Raw genomic sequence first — 23,032 nt, forward strand, 5'->3', positions numbered from 1 at the left:
TTTTAAGGCCCTCTCAGCTGATATGACAGCAGATATGTGTGGGTTATACTAGCCCATGTGTATGCAAAGTATCTAGAAATGTTTCCATAGGTAAGTATCTGTATCAATACCACGTCCAACATGAATTTAGCATACTGACCTATGTATCCAACTCTAACACATTTCCACATGGGCCAGTCGGCCATCTAGCTGCTTCTTGCTTATCTGTAATCATTCAACAGTGAGAAGCCTGGCTCCTGCCATTTAGTAACGGCTCACTTCCATTATATGTGTAAAATGGTTGCAGAATTATTAACACATATCCCTAGGGGAAAAGCTTTAGCAACTAAAGTGCTTATGTACAGTTCCTTTTGCCTTTGGTCTTACAGTCAGTATTCATTCCCAAAGTTTCTTAGGTTAGCACCTTATTCCCCACCCCCTCAGTGAGATCATTTTGTATATTTCTCATACCCTTAGATTCTTCTGTCATGTTCTGCCTATGCTTCTCATCCTTAACTTTTCCTTAGATTTTGTTTCATCTTCAAATCGATCTTCTATAATAAATTTCCAAAAAGAACACAGGTACCACCTCAAGTTCTAGAAAAGGGTTGGCAGAATTCCCAAGGAAGAGGGCAGCATGAGAGGTAGTGCCTGACTTCCTAAATCATGTAAGCTTGTTTAAAAATCACTGTTTAAGGGGCGCCTGGATAGCTCAGTGGGTTAAGCATCTGCCTTCGGCCCAGGTCATGATCCCAGAGTCCTGGGATCAAGCCCAACATCAGGCTCACTCTGCCCCCACACCCTGCTTGTGTGTTCGCTCTCTCTCTCAAATAAATAAATAAAATATTTAAAAAGAAAAATCACTGTTCGTGTACATTTGATGTCTAATCCCTAGAAAATTCTAGATTCTTTTTGGAACAAAAAAGTTGTTGTAAGAAACTCACATTCACCAAAAAGAAGCTTCTTTTTTTACTTTGGGTTAAGTGCTCCAAGGGAAATTCTGAAGATTAGGATGGCTTCTCCAGAGAGCAAATCAAATGTTTGTCAAATCTGTTCAATGACCTCCCCAGATATTTCACATTCTGTGACACTTCAGATCAGTCACCTGTTTCTACAGTTCTGTCTCCATGTTCTTATAATCCTTGAGTAAAACAAGGATTGCTCTCTCCCTTAAAATCTTTCAAGTTGAGTCTTAGTTTTGTGTTTATTTTAATAAACAAATATGATTGGAGTGTGCTGGTGCACTCATTAGATAGTTTTTTAAAAAAATCTCCTACTACACCCCAGAGGACTGTGATACGGCTACTGACTTCATAGGAAATTAGGCCCAAGTACATCCTTTCCACAGTCATTAGACTACTGCATGCAATAACCAGAGACTGCTATAAATGGAAAGAATGCTGTGAGATCTAAATATTCAACTGGAAATTCATTTTAAATTTGACTGCCATTGGACATAGTTTATGTGCTGCTAAACTCTTTTCCAAGGAGTTTATTTTCTGACAAATTCGTAGGATCTTATAGGTTCTTCATCCCAAGACTCAACATCATTTATCTCTTTATTCCTTCATTCTATCAATTGTGCACTCGACCCCTCATGCTTAATGAGTAGCTAGGGTGAGCCACACATGGTAGAAATGAAGAATTTTAGATCAAATAAGAAATTTTCCACCCACAAAAATTTTCAATCTAAGAGGGAAAGGAAAATGTAACTAGGTAAATGCAAAGAGTGTGTGCCAATGCTAGGAACAGGTCACAGTGAAAGACCATGAACTGTAGCTTCTCCTAGAGAGTAGTCCTCTCGAAATACTCTTCTATACGTGGTTCCTATTTGTGGCTCCACATTGCCAGTGCCAGGTCTGGAGGCACAGTCCATAAAGCCGTGCTATTATTCCATAGGGAATACAAAATACGGGGCATTAAAAACGCTCTGTTCTCAAGCCTGCACTCTGCAGCACGTACCTGGATATATTCCGTAAGAGAATTGAAAATCTGCTTCGTGACTGCCAGAGCTTTGGAAAAATTGTGCTGTCCAGATTCGTCAATGATGTCCTTCCCTGAATAATACCAGTAGAAATCACTGATTGACTCCTAAGAACAAACAAGGAGAGTTAAGTGTTTCTTAAACTTCCAGTCAGTGAAGCTAAAAACCCAAGGTTCAGAAAGAGTACAGGAGAAACCCACATTTCTATGACCTCCTCCTTAGTACAGAAACCTAGGAAGAAGCACAGAGATACCTAATCCCTAGCATCTCTGAAGAGCATATACTCCTCTAAAAAAGACCAGATAGGAGAGAGGATGGTGTTCAGCGGCACACGGGTGACCACGAGGCAGGAAAACTCACTCACAATGAAAAATGTACATTAAAGGTAATCATAATTATCATCCAACTAACTGGCACAAGAGCAGGGACATAAGAGCTAACACTGGGAAGTGCCAGAGGTTATTCTGACCCACGGCCCTGTAGGACATCTCTCCATCTTTGCAACCATCCTATGAGACAGGTGCTACCCATTCTATAGATGAGAATGTCAGAACACAGGGAGGTTAAAGAGATTGCTCTAGTAAGTGGCAGAACCAGGAGGAAGACTTAGCAGAGAGGAGAGAGAATCCTTTTTTTAAAATGTTTGTGTAGATTTTCCTGTCATTATTAGGATTTCATTCAAACAGTTAAACAGAGTGACTTCTCACGCACTAAGAACTTGTACACTCATCCTATTCCCACTATCTCCTGTACCTCTCTTTTCTAGTGAAAATCTGTTTCCATTCACGTATTGTGGCTCTCGGGCACTGTGGTGAGGTTTTCACTGGCAAAACTGAGGTAACTGGCATTTCATCCAAGATGATTGGATACTTAACCACTCCCCCTATTTCAGTTTTCAAATACAGGTTTTTAGGTATTTGACTTCTCATAAGTGTGTGGACATAGGATATAACACTGTTCTTATTGGGGCTGGCCCAGACCCTGGGCCTTCCCTGATCCTATGCAATAGTCTTTAGCTTCTGGAAATGTGCATGAGCCATGCCACCGTCCAAGGCCCACTGACCTGCAGACGCAAGAGGTAGTCCACGGTACTGATGATGACGTTTATGGTGGTGGTATTGCCCATCTGAGTCCGCAGGAAGTTCTGAAAGTCTAAGAACACCAGGGCTGTGTTAGGGCCTCTCTCGTCATGCTGAGGACGCTGGGCAAGCACTCTTGGCTAAACTCAGAAGAGACATGCTGTGTAAAAAGCCTTACAAGATCACCCCGTTTGTGTCCTGGTGGGTCCTGCAGGACAGGGTCCTTCCCTGAGCCCTCCCATCCTTGTGAGGCCAGAAAGAGGACTTAACAAGCCCCAGGGACTTGACGGAGAGGGGTGGGTGTTTAGAGTCACCTTCTGAAGATTCTGGAAGCCACTCAGTCTGGGTGGCACTAAACAACACCAGCCCTTAAGCTCAAGTCATTTTTCCAATGAGGGTTTTTTTTTTTTTTTTTTAATTTTATTGAGGAATGGATTAACTGTTGTCCTTGAGTCAGCAGCTGGTTGTATGAAATGTGGCATCCTGAGCTGAATCATAATTTGGCACCTGAATGTTGTTTTCCTTTGACAAATCAATCTGTTCTACTTACCACTGTTATGTCCTTCACAAAGTAACTGCAGGAACCGAAAGAGATCACGAGTAAACTCGTCATTCTGGAGTACTTTTTCACCTTGAAAACAGAATACTGGTGAGCATTTGTTTGGCTTCTCAACCCAGACCACTTTGCAAGGCAAATAGCCGCAAAAGTGACAAAGGGCCTGCATCAGAACAGTTCAGAAAGGGAACTTTAAATGAAGGGGGGAAAACCCCAGTAACCTGGAACTGAGGCTACAGAACACAATGACCAACCAAGCCAACGAACTGAGCCCCGGAATGCGTTTGTCAGGAAAACAGCTAGGCTGCTCGCAGTAATGGCTCACAGTCCAGAACCCATGCTTTACGGATGGAAAATGCTTCTTTAATTAAGCATCAGAATACTGAGTTAAGCTTCACATGCAACTACCAAGCCTAAAAAATGTGTCTACACCGCAGCAATTAAATAAGGTCCCTCAGGACTCACATGCATGGTAGACAACTGGGGCCAGACTCTCAGACTTACCACGCTCACGCACAATGACTGGTGAAAAGAGAAAAACAGAAGGCAAAGTAAGAAAAACCATAAACACCATGATAAACTGTGTTTAGTTAAGGCTGGCTCTGTGATCACATCCAGCCTTTATCAAAGCTACCAATGGGAAGAGTTTGCTGAAATTGGGCAAGTCCTTGCAGATTAAGAAGCACTGAGCAGGGGCTCTAACCAGAAATAGTTAATTATGGTAACCAGGAAGAGAACAGCCTCCACATTTATTAGTTACTTACGTGTTCCTTCCTCAGTAACCATACCCAGGCCTTCTGCTTTATTCTGCCTTTCAAACGCATTCAAATCAAGGACACTTGTAAGAGACGAGAGAAAACAAGGTTCAGGGCTATGCACACTGGGAAAATGGATTTCTAATGTCAGTGCCTTTATTGACTAAGAATATCTTGTCCTTGGGTTATCATAAATGGTCTAACACAGTGCCGTGTGGCTCAAAGCCTAGCAGTTCCCTGGGTTTGCGTCAAGAGTGTTGCCCAAGGATGCCTATAAGCTCTCAGGCATGCCCTGAGAGGGGTCAGAAGAACTTACAATGACTGCCCTTGTTTGTCCAGATTGAGTTCTTTCTTATGCATGAAGATTTAGAAAGGTTTCCCAAATAAAGAAGGAATAATCTGTTTCTGCGATTTCCCTAAAGAAAGTCTACTTTAAACTGCACAAATTAATGCTCCCCTCCCACATTTACCTCTTTTCTCCCTGAATCATAAGAACTGTGGTTTTAGGGCTTGGGAGGAATGCTCACGGACAGTGCTTCGGAGTTCAGAGTTCAAAGGGCCACACCCTTTTAGAATTCTTGTGTCATTCAAAAGCCAACAGTAGCAGAGGTTAAGCTTTCTGGGGGTAGTGGTGTCCCTGAACCTGTAACAAGCTAGCCTTTTTTTTTTTTTTGGTCTCCACTTTCTGTGAACTTCCCAATCACAGCCACCCCCAAATCCTACCTAGTGCAACCACAGAGTTTGATAAGGAGGACAACGTGTAACCATATTATTTCCAACTGGGGCTCATTCTGTTTCTCTAACAGATTCTCCTTCCCCAATCTGAAAGGCTTTAATAGACCCTAACATGGGTTATGTCTCACAAAAACACAGCTGCTAAGGCAGCTTATGGCCGAATCCATGAAGATTCTGTAAAACTTTGCCTTCCCGGTACCACCAGGCAAAGGAAATGACCATTGGATTGGAAAGATGTCAGGGAAAAAAAAACCACATCATTTCTTTACCCCTTTTAGGGAGCCACATATCTTCTGCAAGTTAGATGAATTTTAAAGAGAAAACAGTGAAAATTCCTATTGCCATATAGTTGGTTTTTCCCAGACTCTGGTGTAGAAAAGTTCTTCTCAATAACACAAAACCATCTTTCTATTTTAGCTTTGTTGTTAAGGGAAGAGAGCAGGGAAGTAGGATCTTTGGACAAAGAGGAGCAGTTCTGATTCAGGAGAGTATCTGGGGGAACAGATATTTCTGATCCTTACTCCATTCCAAAACACCCATTTCAAATGTTTTAATTTCTCTAATGTTTTGGTATTTTACCAATATGTATTATTTTTATAATTAACAAAAATCATGAAATATCTTAAAACTTCTGTTAGTACTCACTTGGCCTCTAAAGGCATGTCACCTGTCCCTCTAAGCCATAATTACAAATGAGTTTAATAATATGAAGTATTAGATACTACTAAGAGAACACTTAGAAATTTAATTGAGAATTTTGTGGGCAACATGGAACTGAATTGCCTTGAGTTTTGTCATTCTGAGTCCACACGTACTATCTCACCTTCAGTGAAGTCAGGCCTGGCAATATTACATTTTCTTTTCTTGAGAGAGGTAATAAACGAGTTGGTTGTTGGCGCGGGAAAAAAAATGGAGCTCAGAAAAAGGGATTGTACTGCAGCTCAAATATGTTCCCTCTCACCCCAGGGTACATAAAATATTTATTCCATCAAACAAGGTTAGCAAAATTATGAAGTCCACCAAAGGGAAGTATGTCCATCTTGCAAATTTTTAAGTGGAAAATGTAATAACTCTATTTTTAAGAATATTAATTAGAGGCAAATTAGCTAGATAATTATAACTCTGATTTCTTTTAGAACGAGTTACAGACTATTCAAAATACATATGAATCTTAGAGAGTAAGCTGATGCTTAGAAAAACTGCTAGCTTGTTTCCAAAATGAGTAGGCATGATAACCTTAAACAACTTTTGGCTCTGCATCATTCATCCATCAGGGGGTCAGCCATGAGAGGAGGTTACATATGTGGTAATAAAAGTAGAAGTTCAATGCTTTGTTTTTTAGGCTATGGCAAAATGTTCCCATGTTAGAATGGACCTCTGCTGAAATGCCTGTGTCAAAATATGTACCCACCAAATACTTAATCAGGCTCAAAGAACTGTTAAGGATGAAGATGAACAGAGGGCCTAATGGGCCTAACGAAAACATAGCCTTGAGTAATACTGAGGCATTCCTCCACTTTTCCATTCTTTCCTGGTTTGGCTTTTATGAGCATATGTGTTAGGAGAAACACTCAGGTCTGAGGAAAATGACATACCAAAGAAAAGGAGGTAAAGGTGATCGATCAAAAAACCAAACTAGGTGTGTGTTTGTGTGTGTGTTTGTGTGTCTGTCTAATGGAGATTACATTTCCCCTTCTGTATGCTATTTGAATATAAGCCTGAAGCTGGAGGAACAATACCGACCTTCTTAGCTTTCTAAAGCAGGTTAAGTCCTTCCTCAACAATTCCATGATAAGCTAGTTTATTTTGTGGTCCCACTCCTACCCCATTCCTTTTCCTTCTGAACAGAAAAAAATGCTATAGGTGGTTTTCCCATATTTACCTGCAAGACTGCATAAGACCAGAAAGGCTTTGAAAGAATCCAGCATCCTTTTTCTCCTTTAGGTAATCTAGCATTTTCTACAAGGGAGACATATTTCAAAAGGAAAAGTGATGTAAATTACACCACAAGTACTGACCCTCCCAACTAGAATGGAGAAATGTCAAGTCCCAGTCACATGACGTCATGTCTAGGGTGGTGGTTTGTAAAGTTGGGTAAGCATTAGAACCACCAGTGGCTTTCCACCTTCCATGTGCCTGAGCCCCACCCACCCTCTTCCTATGGAACCAGAATCTCTTCAGGTCGACATTTTATTTTGTAAAGGTCCACTGGTACTTCTGCTCAGGGCAGTACAGTAGATCATTGACATTCATAGATTTACTCTTTGAAGCCTCTCCCACTTGGGAATAAGCACCAAGACTGTGATCTAGTAAAACGTTCCTGGAGTATCATCTGAAAAACTCATGAGCTGAGTCTGATGCATTGGAGCAAAGGAGCTTAGCCAGGAAAAAGCCTAGTTGAGAGCTCAGTATCTTACAATCAGACTTTGTTTTCTCTGTTCTCTGTTACTGGGAATGCAGGAACTTATGATGTCTGACATCATAAAAATATTTTTTAAAAAAATGTCCTGCAAGAAAATCAACTGATGGGGTGGTGATGGAAGAGAACAGAAGGTGAAGGGTGTTTCAGAAAATGGTAGTTCTTTCATGACAAATTTGTTTGGGATGCATTAAAGGCTGAGGCAGATTATATGTAATAGTGGTAGCTAGGAATTTGGAGGTTCTCACGAGCCCTGTGCTATAACCCTCACAAATACCACGAGTCTTTCAAATGTCAGTTTCCTGTGCATACAAAGGCTTTCAGCCGGAGCCTGCAGTGCCCTGGGGAAACCAGAATATTCCTGGCTCCTGCAGCCAGCTTTAACTCAGACACTGCTGCCTGGATTCCCTGTGCCTGGAGCTCCACGCTAGGCTTCCGCGTGTTGCCTCAGTGAATGCCTGCAGGCAGGGCCATTTTGCTGCATTATTAAGTACTACGCCCTCCATCCCAGAACAGAGCCTGCCCTCAGTGCAGAGTCAGCAATCCCAATGTGGAGAAGGAATGAATGAACAAATGAACCAATGAAAAGGAAACAGGTGTCTGGGGCTATGAACTCCACTTAACTGGTTGGGCTCCTTGCTCACGGTATGACAGCTAACACAATCGGTTAAAGTACAAACCTAAGGCTTAGTAAATGTCCTCTAGAGCCTCTCTATGCAAAAAATCATCCAATCATGAAAAAAACCTGGATGTTTTTTGCTTAGAACCCCAGCTAAACCCTCTCTGTTGAGTACACATTTGTCTATAAACTCCCGGGTCTGTCTTTTCCTGTGTTCCCGGCAACTCTGATGTAATTGGCCACTAAGGACAAACACCAGCAGGGGTGCTTCTGGGGGGTCCCCCTGCTCAGCAGAGCCAATACTCTTCCCCAGAGCATGACAGTTGTCCAGTGGGTATACCCCAAGACGTCTGCACGACCCAGTGGGAGCCCCCCGTACCTGCTGCACGCCGGCGTTGCCCCCATTCAGAATGGCGATGCCCAGCTTCAGAGTCTCAACCACCATGGGGCTCATCTCACCTGCCATGGTGAAGATTCGATTGAATCACCAAAAAAACGGAGGGTAAATCACATCTACAGGGCTTTATCCGGACTCTTTAATAATGATTTCATCTCACAGCATGCTGTCTCTGTGGGAGCGATGGGGGCCTAGCCACAAAGTCATGGAATCACCTTTGCTGGCACTTATCATCTGAAGGACCATCTCTGCAGCTCCCCGCTCATGCAGCCGTGCTTGTTGGTAGAGGGTTTTCTGCTTTTCCATCTCTTTCTCCTGGGAAAAAAAACAAAAACAAAGCAGGGAAAAACTTGTTTATCCTTGGGCCATTTGCCATGCAAACGTAAACCAAGAGAATCTGTACTTGCACACATAATTTTGGATAAGGAAATCTTCTGAATTTGATTTCCAGACACTATGTCAGCTTTCCAAAACTGTCCATCCACAAACCACTCATAGTTTGATGATGACTTTCCTACTTTTTGTACTGGTAGGAAACATAGCCCATTCTCCTGTAATACTCTCATTCTAGGAAGTGACCCCAGATTAAAATGGGTTTGTTTTCCATGTTTCATCACACAGGGAAGGCTGCTGAGGGCTCAGCTGAAGCCTATCTGCCCAAATGTAGAAAACACCCATTTATCTAGAATACTCAGATCCCCGTTAACAGAGACTCTTCTAGATATGGAACACTACAATGCCAAGGCCTTCCAGAACTGTAACTTTATTAATTTGATCTTACTGTTACACACTTTGTCTATGAAGAGAGTTATCAGTAAATTAATATGGTTTTATCTTGGGAAATTCCATGTCCCACACTGCCTCAAAATCAAAATTGCGACTAATGACATTTACAGAATAAGGATGCAAAACCATCTCAGTGTTTCTGTTGCTTTGAGTTTACATTTTTTGGATCTTTGAATTTGTCCTTCTCTGTCCCCTGTTACTACCATATTTGGGGAGGAGTGCAAAATTTCCCAGAAGACCCAACCTGTGAGGGGGGTTTGCTCCAGAAGACTGACAAGAGAACTGTGGCTAATGGGTGTGCCTTGTGCGCACAGACTCTTGTTTTTGCCACCAGATACATGCGGTGGGTAAGGCACATGGTTCATGTCAGCACCCATCTCTGAGGGCCTGCCAGTTGGCTTTGGCTTTGGCCAATCTTCATAAAAACTTACTTCGAATGTTTTCTCCTTGTCTTCCTCTTCTTCTTCGTCCTCCCCACTCTGACAACTCTGGATTCCACGGAGCAGAGAAAGGAGGAGACAAATGAAAGTGAGTCTAACAGACGAGACTGTTCTACAGAGCAAGGGCATGGGATGAGATGTAATTCATAGGCACCTCAGGATCTCAGCACTTGTGAAAACCAAGAACATTTTGACCACTGTGGGGCAACATTCTACTCAAAATGTCTTTTTTGTAGTTACCAAGGGGTTCCAAAAGGAGAAGTGGGAACCCTGAGCTCATACAGTCAATGGCGACCCATCCAGTTTAACCACAGAATACATGTACATGAAGCTGGGAATGCCCTTTCTACACAAAAGCCAGGGCCTTGGCAAGAAGTCAAGTCCACAAATCCCTCTTTCTGTCAGACGGGGTGTGTGTGGGGGGTTTCCTGTTTGAGAAGGAGCAGTTCTCTTACTACTCAGCATCCCGGTGGCCGCTATCCCCCTCCATGACATAGGAATAATGTCACTCGCCTTTGCCAGAGCACTAGGCTCTCATTCCAGGTTTTAAAGCCTATTTCCAAATGTACTGAACTTCCTTCACCTACAGGTATGTTGGAACTTTTGGGTGTGTGCTCAACGTTGACTGGAAAGGTAAGAATAGTCTGTATGCCTGAACTCCCCATAGCGGGCCTGGAGCCGCCATGTGTACAACATGCTGGCATCCACCATTTCTGCAAAGCTTCAGAGTTTCCTTATGAGGACAGTGGAATAGTTTACTAATGTCACCCCTGTAGTACATGAACTGTGCAGTGCCTGGAACCCAGGTCATGACCGAGTCCTACACCCCGCTGTTCAAAATGACAGTTTCCCTGTGTCCACAGATGTAAAAGGGAAGACAGAAAGGCTGAGACAAGGGGCAGAAACGCAGGTGTACCTTGGCCATCATGCTGGAATAGGACGTGTACAAAGGGTCATCTTCCAGTTTGCTGGAAAGAATGGAGGAAATATTTAGCAGGCTACATTTTGGACCCAGCAGAAAAGACTAAGAGCCACAGAGATCTTACGTTATAGATACCAGTGAATTAATCAGAAAAACCCTCCTCTCACCCGGATTCTTAGAAACTACTCTGAAAATGTGAAAAAGCACTGGCTGATGGAATTCAGGTTGGAAGGCAACCGTTCCATGCTAATCTTCAGCCTCCACATCTGACATTACGAGAAGAGGGCTGTGGCTCATAAGTTTGCCTAGATGTTTCTTGATGGCCAATAGGGCAGCAAGGAGGGCCGCTCAAATCTGTCATCCCCTTTCTGGGCACTGCCCGCTGTGAGACGAAGGTGTGGGGCTGGCAGCACCGTGCCTGGGAGAAGCAGGGAGTTCTGGTGGTGCTGACCTCCTCTCTGTGAGAGCATTGCGGCTAAAATGGAGAATGATCTGATGAAGTGGGTCTGGTTGCTTTTCCATCTCCTCCTCCTCCTCCTCTTCCACCTTGGGGGATTTCTACACAAACCAATACAGACAGGTTTTAGGCATGGATCTCAGCATGCGCCACATAAATGCATGCGAACAAAGAGACGGCAAAGCGCAAAGCACAGAGTGCGTCCGATAAAAGCACGAAGAGAAACCACTATGTCATATGTTTATTTCAGGACAAGAGGCCCCAAGGATGCAAGGTTTGGGACAAAATATGTATATATATGTATAATATATATTTCAGCCAATCAAAGAAACAGCAATTTTAGGTTCAAACGAGATGAAAGGAAAAGCAAAAGCCTGACCACAGGGGAGGAGCCCTCTGTCAGCAGAACTCTCATGCAAGCCCTGGGCACCCGAATTCAGGAGGGAAGCTCTGGAGAGTCCCCTGAGAGGCTGGACCTCTCAGTCAACATCTGAAATTTCTCTTGGAGAGCTGGGCTGGAAATAGGGTGGGACAAGGGTTATTAAGCACTGAGGCCATTTGGGGTCTGATACTATCCTAGACTCAAGCCAGTTCACCATTTCTTTCCTAACTTCACTGCTGATTCTAAAAATCTTATTGCTTCAGAGATATCCCAGCATGGAGCTGCAAGCCTCGCAGTTACTCCCCTCATTAAGTCTTTTCTCAACCTCCTTTTACAGAAAAGGAAATCGCATCTGACGCAGGGGTAAAAGTGAGTTTCTAGCAACAGCACAGCCTGCAGGGTGTACCACATTCAGTAAACTGGTGAGAACTACACAGGCTGCGTGAATGACTGAGAAGTGGAGGGCCAAAGTGATGCTCGTTGTCAACCTCACACTCATCAAGGAACTGGGAAAACCGAGGAACTATCATTCTCACTGATGGGACTATAGGAAAAGGACAAGGGGCATGAAGACAAATGGGAAAAAAATGGGAGAGAAAGGATTAAATGCAAAAAAAAAAAAAAAAAAAAGAGGGAGAAGGAAAAGAAAGAGAGGGTGTTAGGGAAGGAGAAAGAAACAGAAGAAAGACCGAGTATGAGACACACGGAGTGAGATTAACAGAAAGAGTAAGGGATAAGAGAAAAAATAAATGGGAGAAATAAGGAGGATTTAAAAAAAAAAGAACCATGGGTTGGCCAAAGGAGAGAAAAGTTTATTTTCTGTCTGTACCATGACGAGGTTTTGTGGTGCTTCTGCAATAAGTTTTGTCCCCTTGCATGTTGCTTTAAGTCATTCTGGGGGCATGAAGTCTGTTAGCGACAGGGCACGACACATTTTCTGTAGGGCTCGCATAGAGAAACACAAGGTGCAGGAAGGGGCTTCAGATGTGCCTTCCCTAAAGCAGAGCCGCTGACCGGAAATGCAGAGCCTGGGTTAGGGCGGGGTGGCCTCCTGCAACCGATGGTGCTCAAAACTTAACTTAGCATGAACTTCCCATCGCATGGCTGTGCATCCCAAGAAATATTAGTTGTTAATAATGATGAGGAGGATGGTAACAGTTCTAGCACCTCCAAGCAAAATTCATCCTCTGGCTCTTATGACCCTTAGCAGGGCCTTCTCTGAGTGTTTATACAGTTAGTTCTTTTCAAATTGATATGCCCGATTCTTTGTGAATGTTTAACTGTTAGAACACACACGCAAATACAGAGGTCAGATCCATTCACACCCATACTGCTTCCAGTTGGGTCAGTACTTACAGCCAAATCCTGTACTAGTTTCTCTTCAAAGGAATACTCCTCTGTTTCTATCCAAAATCTCTGATAGCCATGGAGGAAGAGGTTAATGGAGCGGTGCCTGAGCAGAAGGGTTGAGAGTGAGGTCAAGAGGGATCCGTGGGACACCTTGTTTTAGTCTGGGTGTTAACAGTTAGTAAGCAGGACAGACTTTTGTACAATTCTTTCCTCTGATTGGTCAGGGTAGCCAGCGGTACACCAGAAGCATTTGTTTTGAAGAAACCAGAACCCTCTACCATGGCACTTCGCGAATGTCTAGAACACCTTCTGAATGAATTAACAATGGTTAGTGGGAGACCAGGTGGTAACTATAATCCTACCCTGGCCACAATGGGTCTTTATCACATTTGTACTCTAAAGAGAAAGAATTCATTGGGCCAAGAAATGGTCCTGAAGGATTTGCTTAATATGGCAAGGTGGTTATCGCTTTTGGCAGATAACCTGCCCAGGTCATCACATCTAAGTCATGCTGATGGTGAGTGGTTTGGTCTCAGATCTACTGAAAGCAACAAAGCTTGAGTCCTTTATAGGGTCTCCAAGGAACTACACCTCCAAGGCTCTCCAGCATTTACTTAGGAAGGCAAGACTTAGGTGAGCTGCTCTGACATCCTAACTTCGGTGTGCCTCATGGATTCTGGGGGGTGGCCCCCATACCTGGAAACACTGAAGAAGCAGCAAGAGCCACTCACCCTCTATAAGCCAGGACTAACTCCTGGGAATGTTGCACTGAACAGCAGTTAGCTGATTACCAAATGTGAGGATACTGGGGAGGAGGGAAGGAAAGAAAAGTAAGATGCAGGTCAACACCAAAGTCGTCCAAGCCCTGGCCATGTTTTCTGGCAGAACACAACCTTGCCATCTTTCTTCAAATTCTGACCAATCAGAGCTCTTTTTAAAAAATTGTACAAATTTGGGTTTTTATGATAGTGTTAAATCATGATCAAGAAAGGAGGAGTGTGCAGAAAATGAGCAGGTCTCTCCACAGGTTACATTACCATTAAAATGGGTATAAGCCTGTCATACTGAGTTTTTTCATTAACCTTTTCCAGCCAAACCCGTTGAAAGGTGCTCAGGAAGAAATTGTTAATTTTGTGTCTGGAGAAAAGCACACAGGTTGTCTTTTAAAAACTAACATCAGAGAAACAGTTTGCACATAATAAAATAAATCCCTTTAGCCCTTTAATATGGAGGACTCCATGCAGTTTAGATCATGACAAGATGGAGAAGGGAGTGATCATCATCATCAGTCTTAGTTTTTATTATGGTTGTTAGAAAAATCTGCCCAAGCTCCTCCATGCTTGGGAGAAATCCAGGCATGGGTTAGTGGTGGGGCTGGCCACGTTTCGTCAAAGACCTAGTAAATCCCTCGATGTACTCTTGCCCATACAAAGGCAGAACTGCTGAAGGAGCAACTGATGTATGAGAGAATGGTACTAACATATTCAGTGGATTTAGAAAACAATGCTTGTTTTGTGAGATGTCATTTTGCCTTGCTGGCTCTGGAGACGTGCTTAGGGCTAAGCCCTTCCTGAGGTCCCATTACCATCCGGGGCCTGAACCTCTGCCAGGGAGGAAAGTGAATGCCTTTTGATGCTTCACCCCTTTTAGGAAAGAGACAAAAGTCCTGTCCATTTTTGCTTTCTCTACTGAGCTATTTGAATTTCTCCTTGTTGCCTGGATATCAGTGGTCTTCATAGCCATTACTATTTGTCTGATTTTTTTTTTCCTGCTTTTTATTCTTGAGTTCCATTTGATTTTGTGACCCCTCATCCTCCTCCAAAGATACCAATCTGTATTGTCAGGAGACCTGTAGGAGCAGCTGTGTGTCTCAGAGGTTATGGTTCTTCACTATCTTCAAAAACCCTAACAGGAAAGCTTAGTTGGTCATCTGGCTCAGGACAGGATGACAGGGCACTCTGGACAACTGATGGCCAGGAAGTATGACCTGATGAAAGCAAGTGTCCAGCACAGGAAGAGACTTTTATTGAATATTCCAAGGAAACTTTTATTTATGTGAGATTCAGAAAATACCTTTCTGAGTCAGTTTATTTTTCCTAACTGGTTAAGGATGGTTCATACTGATTTGCAAGTTGAAGAAGCAGAGGTTGATACTCAATTTGCAGCTTTGCTTACTGATCCCAGGCTGGACCTTGTGGACTCTGCCATCAGTCTGAGGATGGGAGTGTTGCCACATCTCCAGTGATAATGAGTCAAGTGTTAGTGGTCAGTGTTTGCCCAGTCTGCATGGATACTCTGCAATGCATTGATACAGCACATTTCAGAAAAGCCTTTGCATATTTCTGACTTCAGAGTATAGATTAACCATGCAGATAAGGCAACATGCCCAGGATTGACCTCTTGGGACATCTTTAGCCAGTTCCCTTTCTTCATCTCGAAGGTAAATACACTGTGCTCAAAGATTCTCAAGTTACATTTCTGTACCTGCTGAGGAAACAAAGTAACTGGGGGACCATCCAAGTACCTCAGCATAGAAATATGGTTTGATCAGTTGATGGAATTTGGGGTAAAGAATTTTGGAAAGAGTTCTTTTTCTACAGTTCCTTTATAGCCTCACAAAGTACCCCACCTCAAGAAAACTAAGAGCTTCTGTATGCTCACCTGGCTGACTTTAAGGTGTAAAATGGGGGGCTAAGAGGCACAGGACACTAGGGAATCACATCTGTTTTCAGCTCTTCTGCTTACCTGGATTACCTTAGTAGGATGTTACACTACACGTAGACTGTAATGGCATCATGGATGGAGGACTCCAATTTCCACCCCTTGGATCATGAATATCAGTGCCAGAAGACAGTACAGCTGTGGGAGGATACCTTAATACCCATTGCTGGCTCCCATGCCAGAAGAAAGGGACAGAATACTTGCCTGGGCAGGTTGTAGAGAGGGGCCATCCTGAAACAGGCCACCACTGCCCGTTTCCGCTGCTTTGACAACAGTTTGTGCCAGACCGCCTTCTTGGACCTCAAAGGCTGTTCCACCTGAGAAGAAAACACGGGGGTAGGTGTGCACTAGGCTAACTTTGTGGCAGAAGGTAGTCGCCTGCAACCCAGATTTCTCAATCCTGGAAGAATTCTTATTTCTCAACCATAGTCAGCAAAAGGTACACAGCACTGAACTACGGGGTTTGTAGAGATCCGACATTTTCTTCCTTCTCCCAAATATCTGCTTTTGGAGGTTTACTGCCTAAGAGCAGCTTTACAACTGGGTAGAGGATTTGAATGAGTCATTTGATCTAATGGTGAAAATTTGTAAAAACTCTTGGAAGGGAAAGATTTGAGGAGTCTGCTATCATGGGGCACAAGATGACATTTGGGTGTGAGCTCGGATGTTTCTTGTTCCTAGCTTTGGGTCTTATGAGAACAATCTACCTAAAAGCAGAGTGTGGAAAGGAGCTTTAATATTCAAAAACCAGGGTGATTTTGCTTCCTCAGTCCTCAGGGTAGGTGCTTCTTACCTGCTCCAGGTGGAACACCGCTGCTGAAATTCTCTGTACACGCTCTATGGTCTTTTCTGCATTGAAAGGTTCTTCACTCTTTAGAACATCTTTGTAGAGGTTCAGTTGCCACTTTACTGCTGGGTCATCAGACTGAAAATTAAAGCACACACCAGGTCAGCAATCTTGTATTGAAAAAGCCTTTACTCCTCACAAGGTGCCAGAGGAATTGAGATTCTTGTATTATTGCTTCTTTCTCGTTTTCTCTATTATCTTCACTGACACATTGTACATCTATATAGGAACCTCTCATTCTAGTCTGTATCTCTTAACTCATGCCATATTTCCAAACCTTTCTCTCTTTACTAACTTCTAATTTCCTGAAAGCAATCTTCCAATTCATAAATTCTCTTTTCAGCTGTGCCTAGCCTGCTTTTTTAACCTGTAAATTGGATTTTTAATTTTGGTGAGTACTTTCAATTTTTGTAATCACTATGTGGCTTTTTCAATCCCATATCCATTCTCCTTAAAAAAAAAAAAAAAAAAAGTTCAGGCACACCTGGCTGGCTCAGTTGGTAGAACATGCAACTCTCCATCTTGGGGTTGTGAGTCTGAGTCCCACGCTGGGTATAGAGATTATTTAAAAAAATAAAATCTTAAAAATAAATGTCCAAGTCTTGCTTTATGGATATTACCGCTATGTGTAGCTCTTTAAGTATTTCAACCACACTTATGTTTAAATTGCTTTCTGCAGTTCCTTAGGCTCCTGTTCTTCCCTTTGTTGCATTTTCTGCCTCTCTAATGGTGGTGGATTTTCTTTCATGCCTTTTTTTCCCCTTAAGCATGACTTTGGCTTCAGAAGGAGTTTTATTTATTGGCATGTCAGACCATATTCTAAGAGGTGGAGAGTCTCCAAGTGGGTTTATGGTTGTCTTTGCAGGAGATTTATAGGTTTAACTGGTTTAAGGCTAATTTTATGTAAGTTTCTGGCTCTGCATCTGTGCACAGCATGGGTAATTGGATCCTACACTTTTCTTCCTTTAAGGTTATTAAAAACCCCAGCCTCTGACATACATATCTGGCTCACAAAGCTCTGTGAGTTTTCCCAGCTGCATCAACTTCTCTTCATTCCTGTGATTTAAAGTGTCTTCTTTATTCTGGCACTGGGATTTCTTTTGACTGCCTTTTTTTTTTTTTTTTTTTTTTTTTTTTGGTGGTATATTTCCCCCATTATCCCCATATGTCTGGGATGGAAAGAAGTGGCTGTTTGTGTCAGCTTAATCTTCTATCTTAAGGCATAACGTATCTGAGAAAAGAGTCGTTCAGATTCACAGGCTTGGAAAAAAAAATCTCAAATAGCCTTTAAAATCAAAGTTTGTTTTTTGTTTATTTTGGTTTATACCAACTCTAACAGAGTTACTTTGTTTCCAAATCTCTAGATTAGGATGTGCTGAAGTCCTCCCCCCCCCACCCCCCCAGAGTCCATTTCACTGTTTAACAAGGCTCAGAGTCAGTAAATTTGATACCTAATCTAACCCTCTCCTCTGGCTGGATGTTCACACTGGTAGGTGGGAAGGCACGCTTCATTAAATGCTACTTTGCATCCTCTTTGTAACAGCAAAGGAAAGAACAAAAATTAAGGGCAAAAACTCTTCCCCACACACCCAAACAAAAGTGAAAATTGAAGGCAGAGAGCTAGTCCTACCAGTTAAACACCAGTGCTCGGAGACTGTTTTTAGAACACACTAAAGAGAGCATTAGTGCATTAAATGGAGGGATGGCACCCCACAGCCACAGGGAAGCCTGCATGCATTCTCTCTTCCCGATACATCACCTTCTCCTGCAGGTGCAAGTTATTCCGCAGATGTTCCTTCACCTCTTCATCTGTGTCCCTCTGTGGAAAGAGATGTTAAATTTTATTCCTCAAGGTCACAAGGGAGATGTAAAGTAGGGCGCAGGGAGGGATGGACAGCAAGTGGAACGGTTCTGCTGGGATCTTTATTACAAGAACAAAAGAAGAAAAATGAGACTTGTCTAAAGAGCTCTCCAACCAGCTGTACAGATGGGGCTGTTTTGTCGGTGGGCACCTAGGTTTCTACTCATCAGCCCCCACTACCCCCGATCCCAGGGAAGGATGAACCCTTCAGACCCCAAGCAACCACCCCCACCCCCTATATTACTGCTCAGCCAGAGTGGAAGCATGACTTACATAGCTGTACCGAGATTTGGCCAGGGAGATGAGCTCCTGATCGCCTGGCGTGCACATATTCAAACCAATGGGCAGCATTTTCTTGAGTGCGGCCACGATGAGAGAGGTCTGGATGGAATACAAGTCTCCCCTCCGCTTTGTCTTCTTCCGTTCCTGGTCCTGTCCTCCAGACTAGGAAACGAGGTTGGAATAAACAGAGGGGCTCAGTGATTCTGAAAGGAACGGCCTCACCTTAGAGGCAGCCTGCCTCCTTGTGGCCCTGTCTGTACAGGTGGACCTTCCTACGCTTCAGAGAGCAATGAAAGGAATGTGCTGAAGCCATCCCAGGGGCCGTCGAGAGTCCCACCCGGCTCCTGAGTCCTCTCCTTGTGTGTATGCTCACAGAACCGCGTGGGCAGACACACACCGCGGATGCCTACACTCTTGCCTCACTTGTCCCCTGGCTGAATGAACAGATAAACTGGCGTTTTTCAAAAGGAATGATTCGATAACTGATAATATGGCCCCAGAAAAGAACGGAGAAGCCTGATGCTGGGGTGTCAGGAAATACATGGGAGAGCATCTCCCATATAACTGCTCTGCGGCCAGGGCTGAAGCTAGTGTTTTGGAGCACCGCATCCCACTCAACCTCCATCTCGAGGCAGTGAAAATTTTCACAGGGAAGGGCAAGTGCCAGAGTAGGGCTGCTTTGGGATGTGGCTGGGGAGAGTTGGGAGGAACCCTGAGGAAAGCAGAACTCCCCAAGTCTGCGAGAGTTCACCCTTCTTCGGTTTATACCACCTCACCCCTCACAGGGAGAGACTACCCAACCAGGCCCACCCCGTGGAGCAGAAGGTTTCTGAGAGAGTTTGAGGCATGGGGCTGAGCCACCCATCTGCGAGCCCTCAGAGTCGTTCCCCCAACCCCCTCACCACAGCCGGCCATGCAGGCAGGCTGCAGGAGACAGCCCTGCTGTGAATGCGTTTTTCTGAGGCCGGCCTCTGAAGGCGCACCCTGCCCACTAGGTACTTCACTTGCAGGGCTGTGCCTCCCTTTGGGACACTTGCTGGAAGTGTGGGTGTGCTGGATAGCTAGCAGCAGAGGATGAAGTCAGGGGCTGTGACAGAAAGAGAAATGGCGCTCACTGAGGCTTTCCTCTGTGAGGTGGCCCTGGAATGTCTGTGGGAGGAGTGGGCAGTGCTGCTGCTTCAGCCAATACAGAGACCCAAGGCTCTGGGAGCAGCGGGGAGGCCAGACGCCTCTCCTTGAACCCACACATAAGACCCGGGACCCTGAGCTAGAGCAGCATTCGTCTTAGGAGGCTCTGGTTTCTAAGAGAAGAGGAGGGTAAGAATTAACACTGCCTTGGGACTGATGGCTTTAAGTTACTTTAAAGTGTGAAACAGGTTCATAATTATTGATGGACACTCTTAAAATGGATGCGATTTCTTTCACCCAGCTTGCGGTGACTTCAGGAGGTTACATCACAGCAACCACAGCGAAGCTCCTGGCCAGCAAAATCCAGGCTGGACAGATGCCGCCAGACAATTCTCCTGGTTGTGGGGCCCTTGTGCCCGGTGCTCTAAAACAGCAGGTCAGGCCAGGCACAGCAGGGAGAAGGGGTGGGGAGAAGTATGGCAGGTGGGGGCGGGAGGGTGGGGAGTGGTAAGAAATGAAGCTAACAGAAGGCAGCTTCTTGTGTTCTAGAACACAGCAGAAAGTGAAAGCTGGTTCACACAAATGCCGCAAAGAGTTCTCTCATTTACTGAGTGCAAGCTGGGTTCTTTACGTGTTCTATCATCAGGCATAGAGTTCTAAAGGTTGCGCCTAAGGCAAAACTCATTTGCAGTCTCCATTACCCTTGAAAATCATCCATAAAGGATAGAACCCGATTTTGTGTATATAAACTATGAGGTGTCCTCTCTATATAAATGTAAAAGGTGAATAGTAACATGCCCTACACAATCAAGTAAATATGCAAAATGTAACTATGTAGATTTGATACACAATTCAAATAATTTCTTACTCATTCTATTCTGTTGGGCCAATCTCAAGTTGTTCTTATTATGAACACTGCATGTGTACTGTGACTCCAACGTGCCTCCTACTAAAACAAAACATTTCTAATCCTCCCAATAATGATGATCCCACAAATAAGGCAGTTGCATAAGTGAGAACATTATGCTCAGGGAAGGTAACTGATTTTTCCAAGGTCACGCAGCATGTAAGCATCTGAGTCAAAACCCAGACCCAAGCCTACCTGGGCATGGCTTCATTTCCGTTTCTAAGAACTGCAAATGACCTGTTTCCTGCTCATCTCCCTTTCTCTGCCACAGAGCTTAGGACAGGGAGCTTGTGACAGTGGCAGCAGACACACATCAATGAATAGCGAGATAGATTTCCAAGTTATAATCTGTATGGGCCACTGGAAAACTGTCCTAGGGTTTTTTCCCACCATATGCACATTTTGTGTAAAAACATGTGGTTATCTGATTTCCAGTCTTGAAGGTTAGTCCTTAAAAAACTGAATTGCAGGAGCCTCGCACAAGAGGCGGAGATGTTTGGTGTGAAAGAACTGGGCCCACTGATGGCACATGGGATTCAGACCGTGCATGGCACAGCAGAGGAGTGAGCCTCGCGGGCTCTCACACCCTGTTGACATCCCTATCTCTGTCAGTGTGCTGGCTGCAGAGTGGGCAGCTGGGGAAGGGAACAGAGATAGCAAGGAGACCTCGGTTAGGGTGAGGCTTGGCTGGCTTCCCTGGCTTCCCCATTCCAAGGGTGGGTAGGCCTACATTCACTCTTTGACGGGCGGTGTCTTCCCTGGAGCAGGCCTGGGGGACCTCCAGGTGGGAAGATCCATTCTGTACCACCCCCATGGTGATCACAGTGCAGAGGGTGACCAGAGCCTGGCACCTCTAATACTAGGACAGAAAAGACACGTCATGCATTTGACCTGTACCTTTACTTGCATGGCCTGTGTGGGAAGACAAAAGAAAAGAAACAAGGAGAAGAGTCAGTCAGTAAAAGCAGGGGTCCAAGGCGTAAGGTAGCACATGTTAGTCGTAGCTTCTTAGCCCCCATTTCTCAGCCAATACAACAGAAACTCAACACTTCTAGAAGCTGGTTGAGCACGGCATGAAGAGTGAGTGGGAGGTTAGGATGGAAGTTAATTTGGTCAAAAGGACTTACACCCAAGCCAAGCAATATACCCCACAAGGCAAGGTCATCTCTAAGACTAGCTTTCCTGATACACGAGCCCTTTAGATCTAAAGCCTCCCCCCCCCATTTCTCACTTAGGTGGGCTGTAAATATTCTGTCATATAACCGAAGACCCCTATTTGCTTTCTTCTTTCCATCTACCACATTATCACTGCCAGCAGATCTGTGGTTGTGAGAAGAGAAAGAAGAATTGAGCAAAGGGGCAATGAGTGTGCTTCCACAAAAAAGAGGTTTGCTAAACAGAAGTGCTTTAGGAATATCCAGGGTAATTCAGGATTGCCCCGACAGCCCAAAGGATGGAGCATCTCCCTTCCTGTGCTGTGACCTACAAATATATCTTTAGTCACAGCCTCTTTCATGCTAGAGGTTCCATTTTGTTCTTTTCTTTACCACGAAGATTGGTTAACTCAATGTATTTCCCTAATGCTGATAATGCTGGAAGTGCTTTTTTACCCCCCTGAAATTTTTTTACTTTCCAAAGAGAAATTTACGAATTCCTAGATCTTAAAATCCTTCCATTTCCCTACACATTATCACCAGTTGTTTATGATCAAACAAAGGATTTTATGTGTGAATGTAAGGACAAAACACGGACTCTTCAGGGAAAGGAAATGTGAGGAGGACACATGGTCGGGCGGTGTGTTGCACTGAGACAGCACAGGGAGAGGCTTCTGAAAACAGGCAAGCTTACATCCTGTGAAGTTCTCATCCCCACTGACAGGGTACGTGAAGTCAAGACAAGTCAACCCAACATTAGATATTAGGGGAACGTTGAACTTCCAGAAGCCAGTCTGAGAATGAGAAAGTAACAGAGGAAGAGGAAGCAAAGGAGGGAAGGATAGACAGGAGTAAGGGGGGCGGGGCGGGGAGGGAAGGACAGAGAGGAGTAAGGGGGGTGGGGGGGGCTGAGAGGGAGACAGAGATGTGGAGAGAGATGGAGAAGGGGAAAGGTAGGGAGGACAGGAGAGGAAAGGAGGGGAGCTGCACAAGTGCACAAGGAACACAAAGTGAAGATGATGAGTGGTGGAGGGGATGAGACAGAGAAGAGTGAACACCAGGGCAGATGGGTGGAAGAAGCAAACTCCCACAGGTAAGTATGAGCACCCCGGGAAATCTCAAAGTTAGCCTCTAAACTCTTCCCTATCCTTTTTCAATACACTGAAATCACACTTGGGAGAGAGACGCTTTCAACGAGGCACTCTAATACTTCCTGCCTTATAATTCTGTTTAACTCATAATCTTGGTCAAAAGACTGGCATTTTTTGGGCT

At 44.2% G+C, this 23,032-nt stretch overlaps 1 protein-coding gene across 1 annotated transcript in view; it reads right to left on the bottom strand.

The window, feature by feature from the left end:
* The window catches only part of RYR3 (ryanodine receptor 3), a 505,740-nt gene that overhangs the window by 30,013 nt on the left and 452,695 nt on the right, over nt 1–23,032 (bottom strand). The window contains exons 70-85 of the mRNA XM_004751026.3: nt 18,563–18,733; nt 18,188–18,247; nt 16,375–16,506; nt 15,786–15,898; nt 12,867–12,963; nt 11,123–11,229; nt 10,666–10,717; nt 9,741–9,797; nt 8,739–8,838; nt 8,506–8,585; nt 6,971–7,047; nt 4,363–4,436; nt 4,103–4,120; nt 3,593–3,673; nt 3,027–3,115; nt 1,942–2,070 (exon numbers count right to left, since the gene is read on the bottom strand). Coding sequence (XP_004751083.2) covers nt 1,942–2,070; nt 3,027–3,115; nt 3,593–3,673; nt 4,103–4,120; nt 4,363–4,436; nt 6,971–7,047; nt 8,506–8,585; nt 8,739–8,838; nt 9,741–9,797; nt 10,666–10,717; nt 11,123–11,229; nt 12,867–12,963; nt 15,786–15,898; nt 16,375–16,506; nt 18,188–18,247; nt 18,563–18,733 — 1,437 coding nt within the window. The remainder of the gene's footprint in view (nt 1–1,941; nt 2,071–3,026; nt 3,116–3,592; nt 3,674–4,102; nt 4,121–4,362; nt 4,437–6,970; nt 7,048–8,505; nt 8,586–8,738; nt 8,839–9,740; nt 9,798–10,665; nt 10,718–11,122; nt 11,230–12,866; nt 12,964–15,785; nt 15,899–16,374; nt 16,507–18,187; nt 18,248–18,562; nt 18,734–23,032) is intronic.

This window comes from Mustela putorius, unplaced genomic scaffold (genome assembly GCF_011764305.1).
Source record: "Mustela putorius furo isolate JIRA1106 unplaced genomic scaffold, ASM1176430v1.1 tig00003898_pilon_pilon_pilon, whole genome shotgun sequence".
Classification (NCBI taxonomy): Eukaryota; Metazoa; Chordata; class Mammalia; order Carnivora; family Mustelidae; genus Mustela; species Mustela putorius.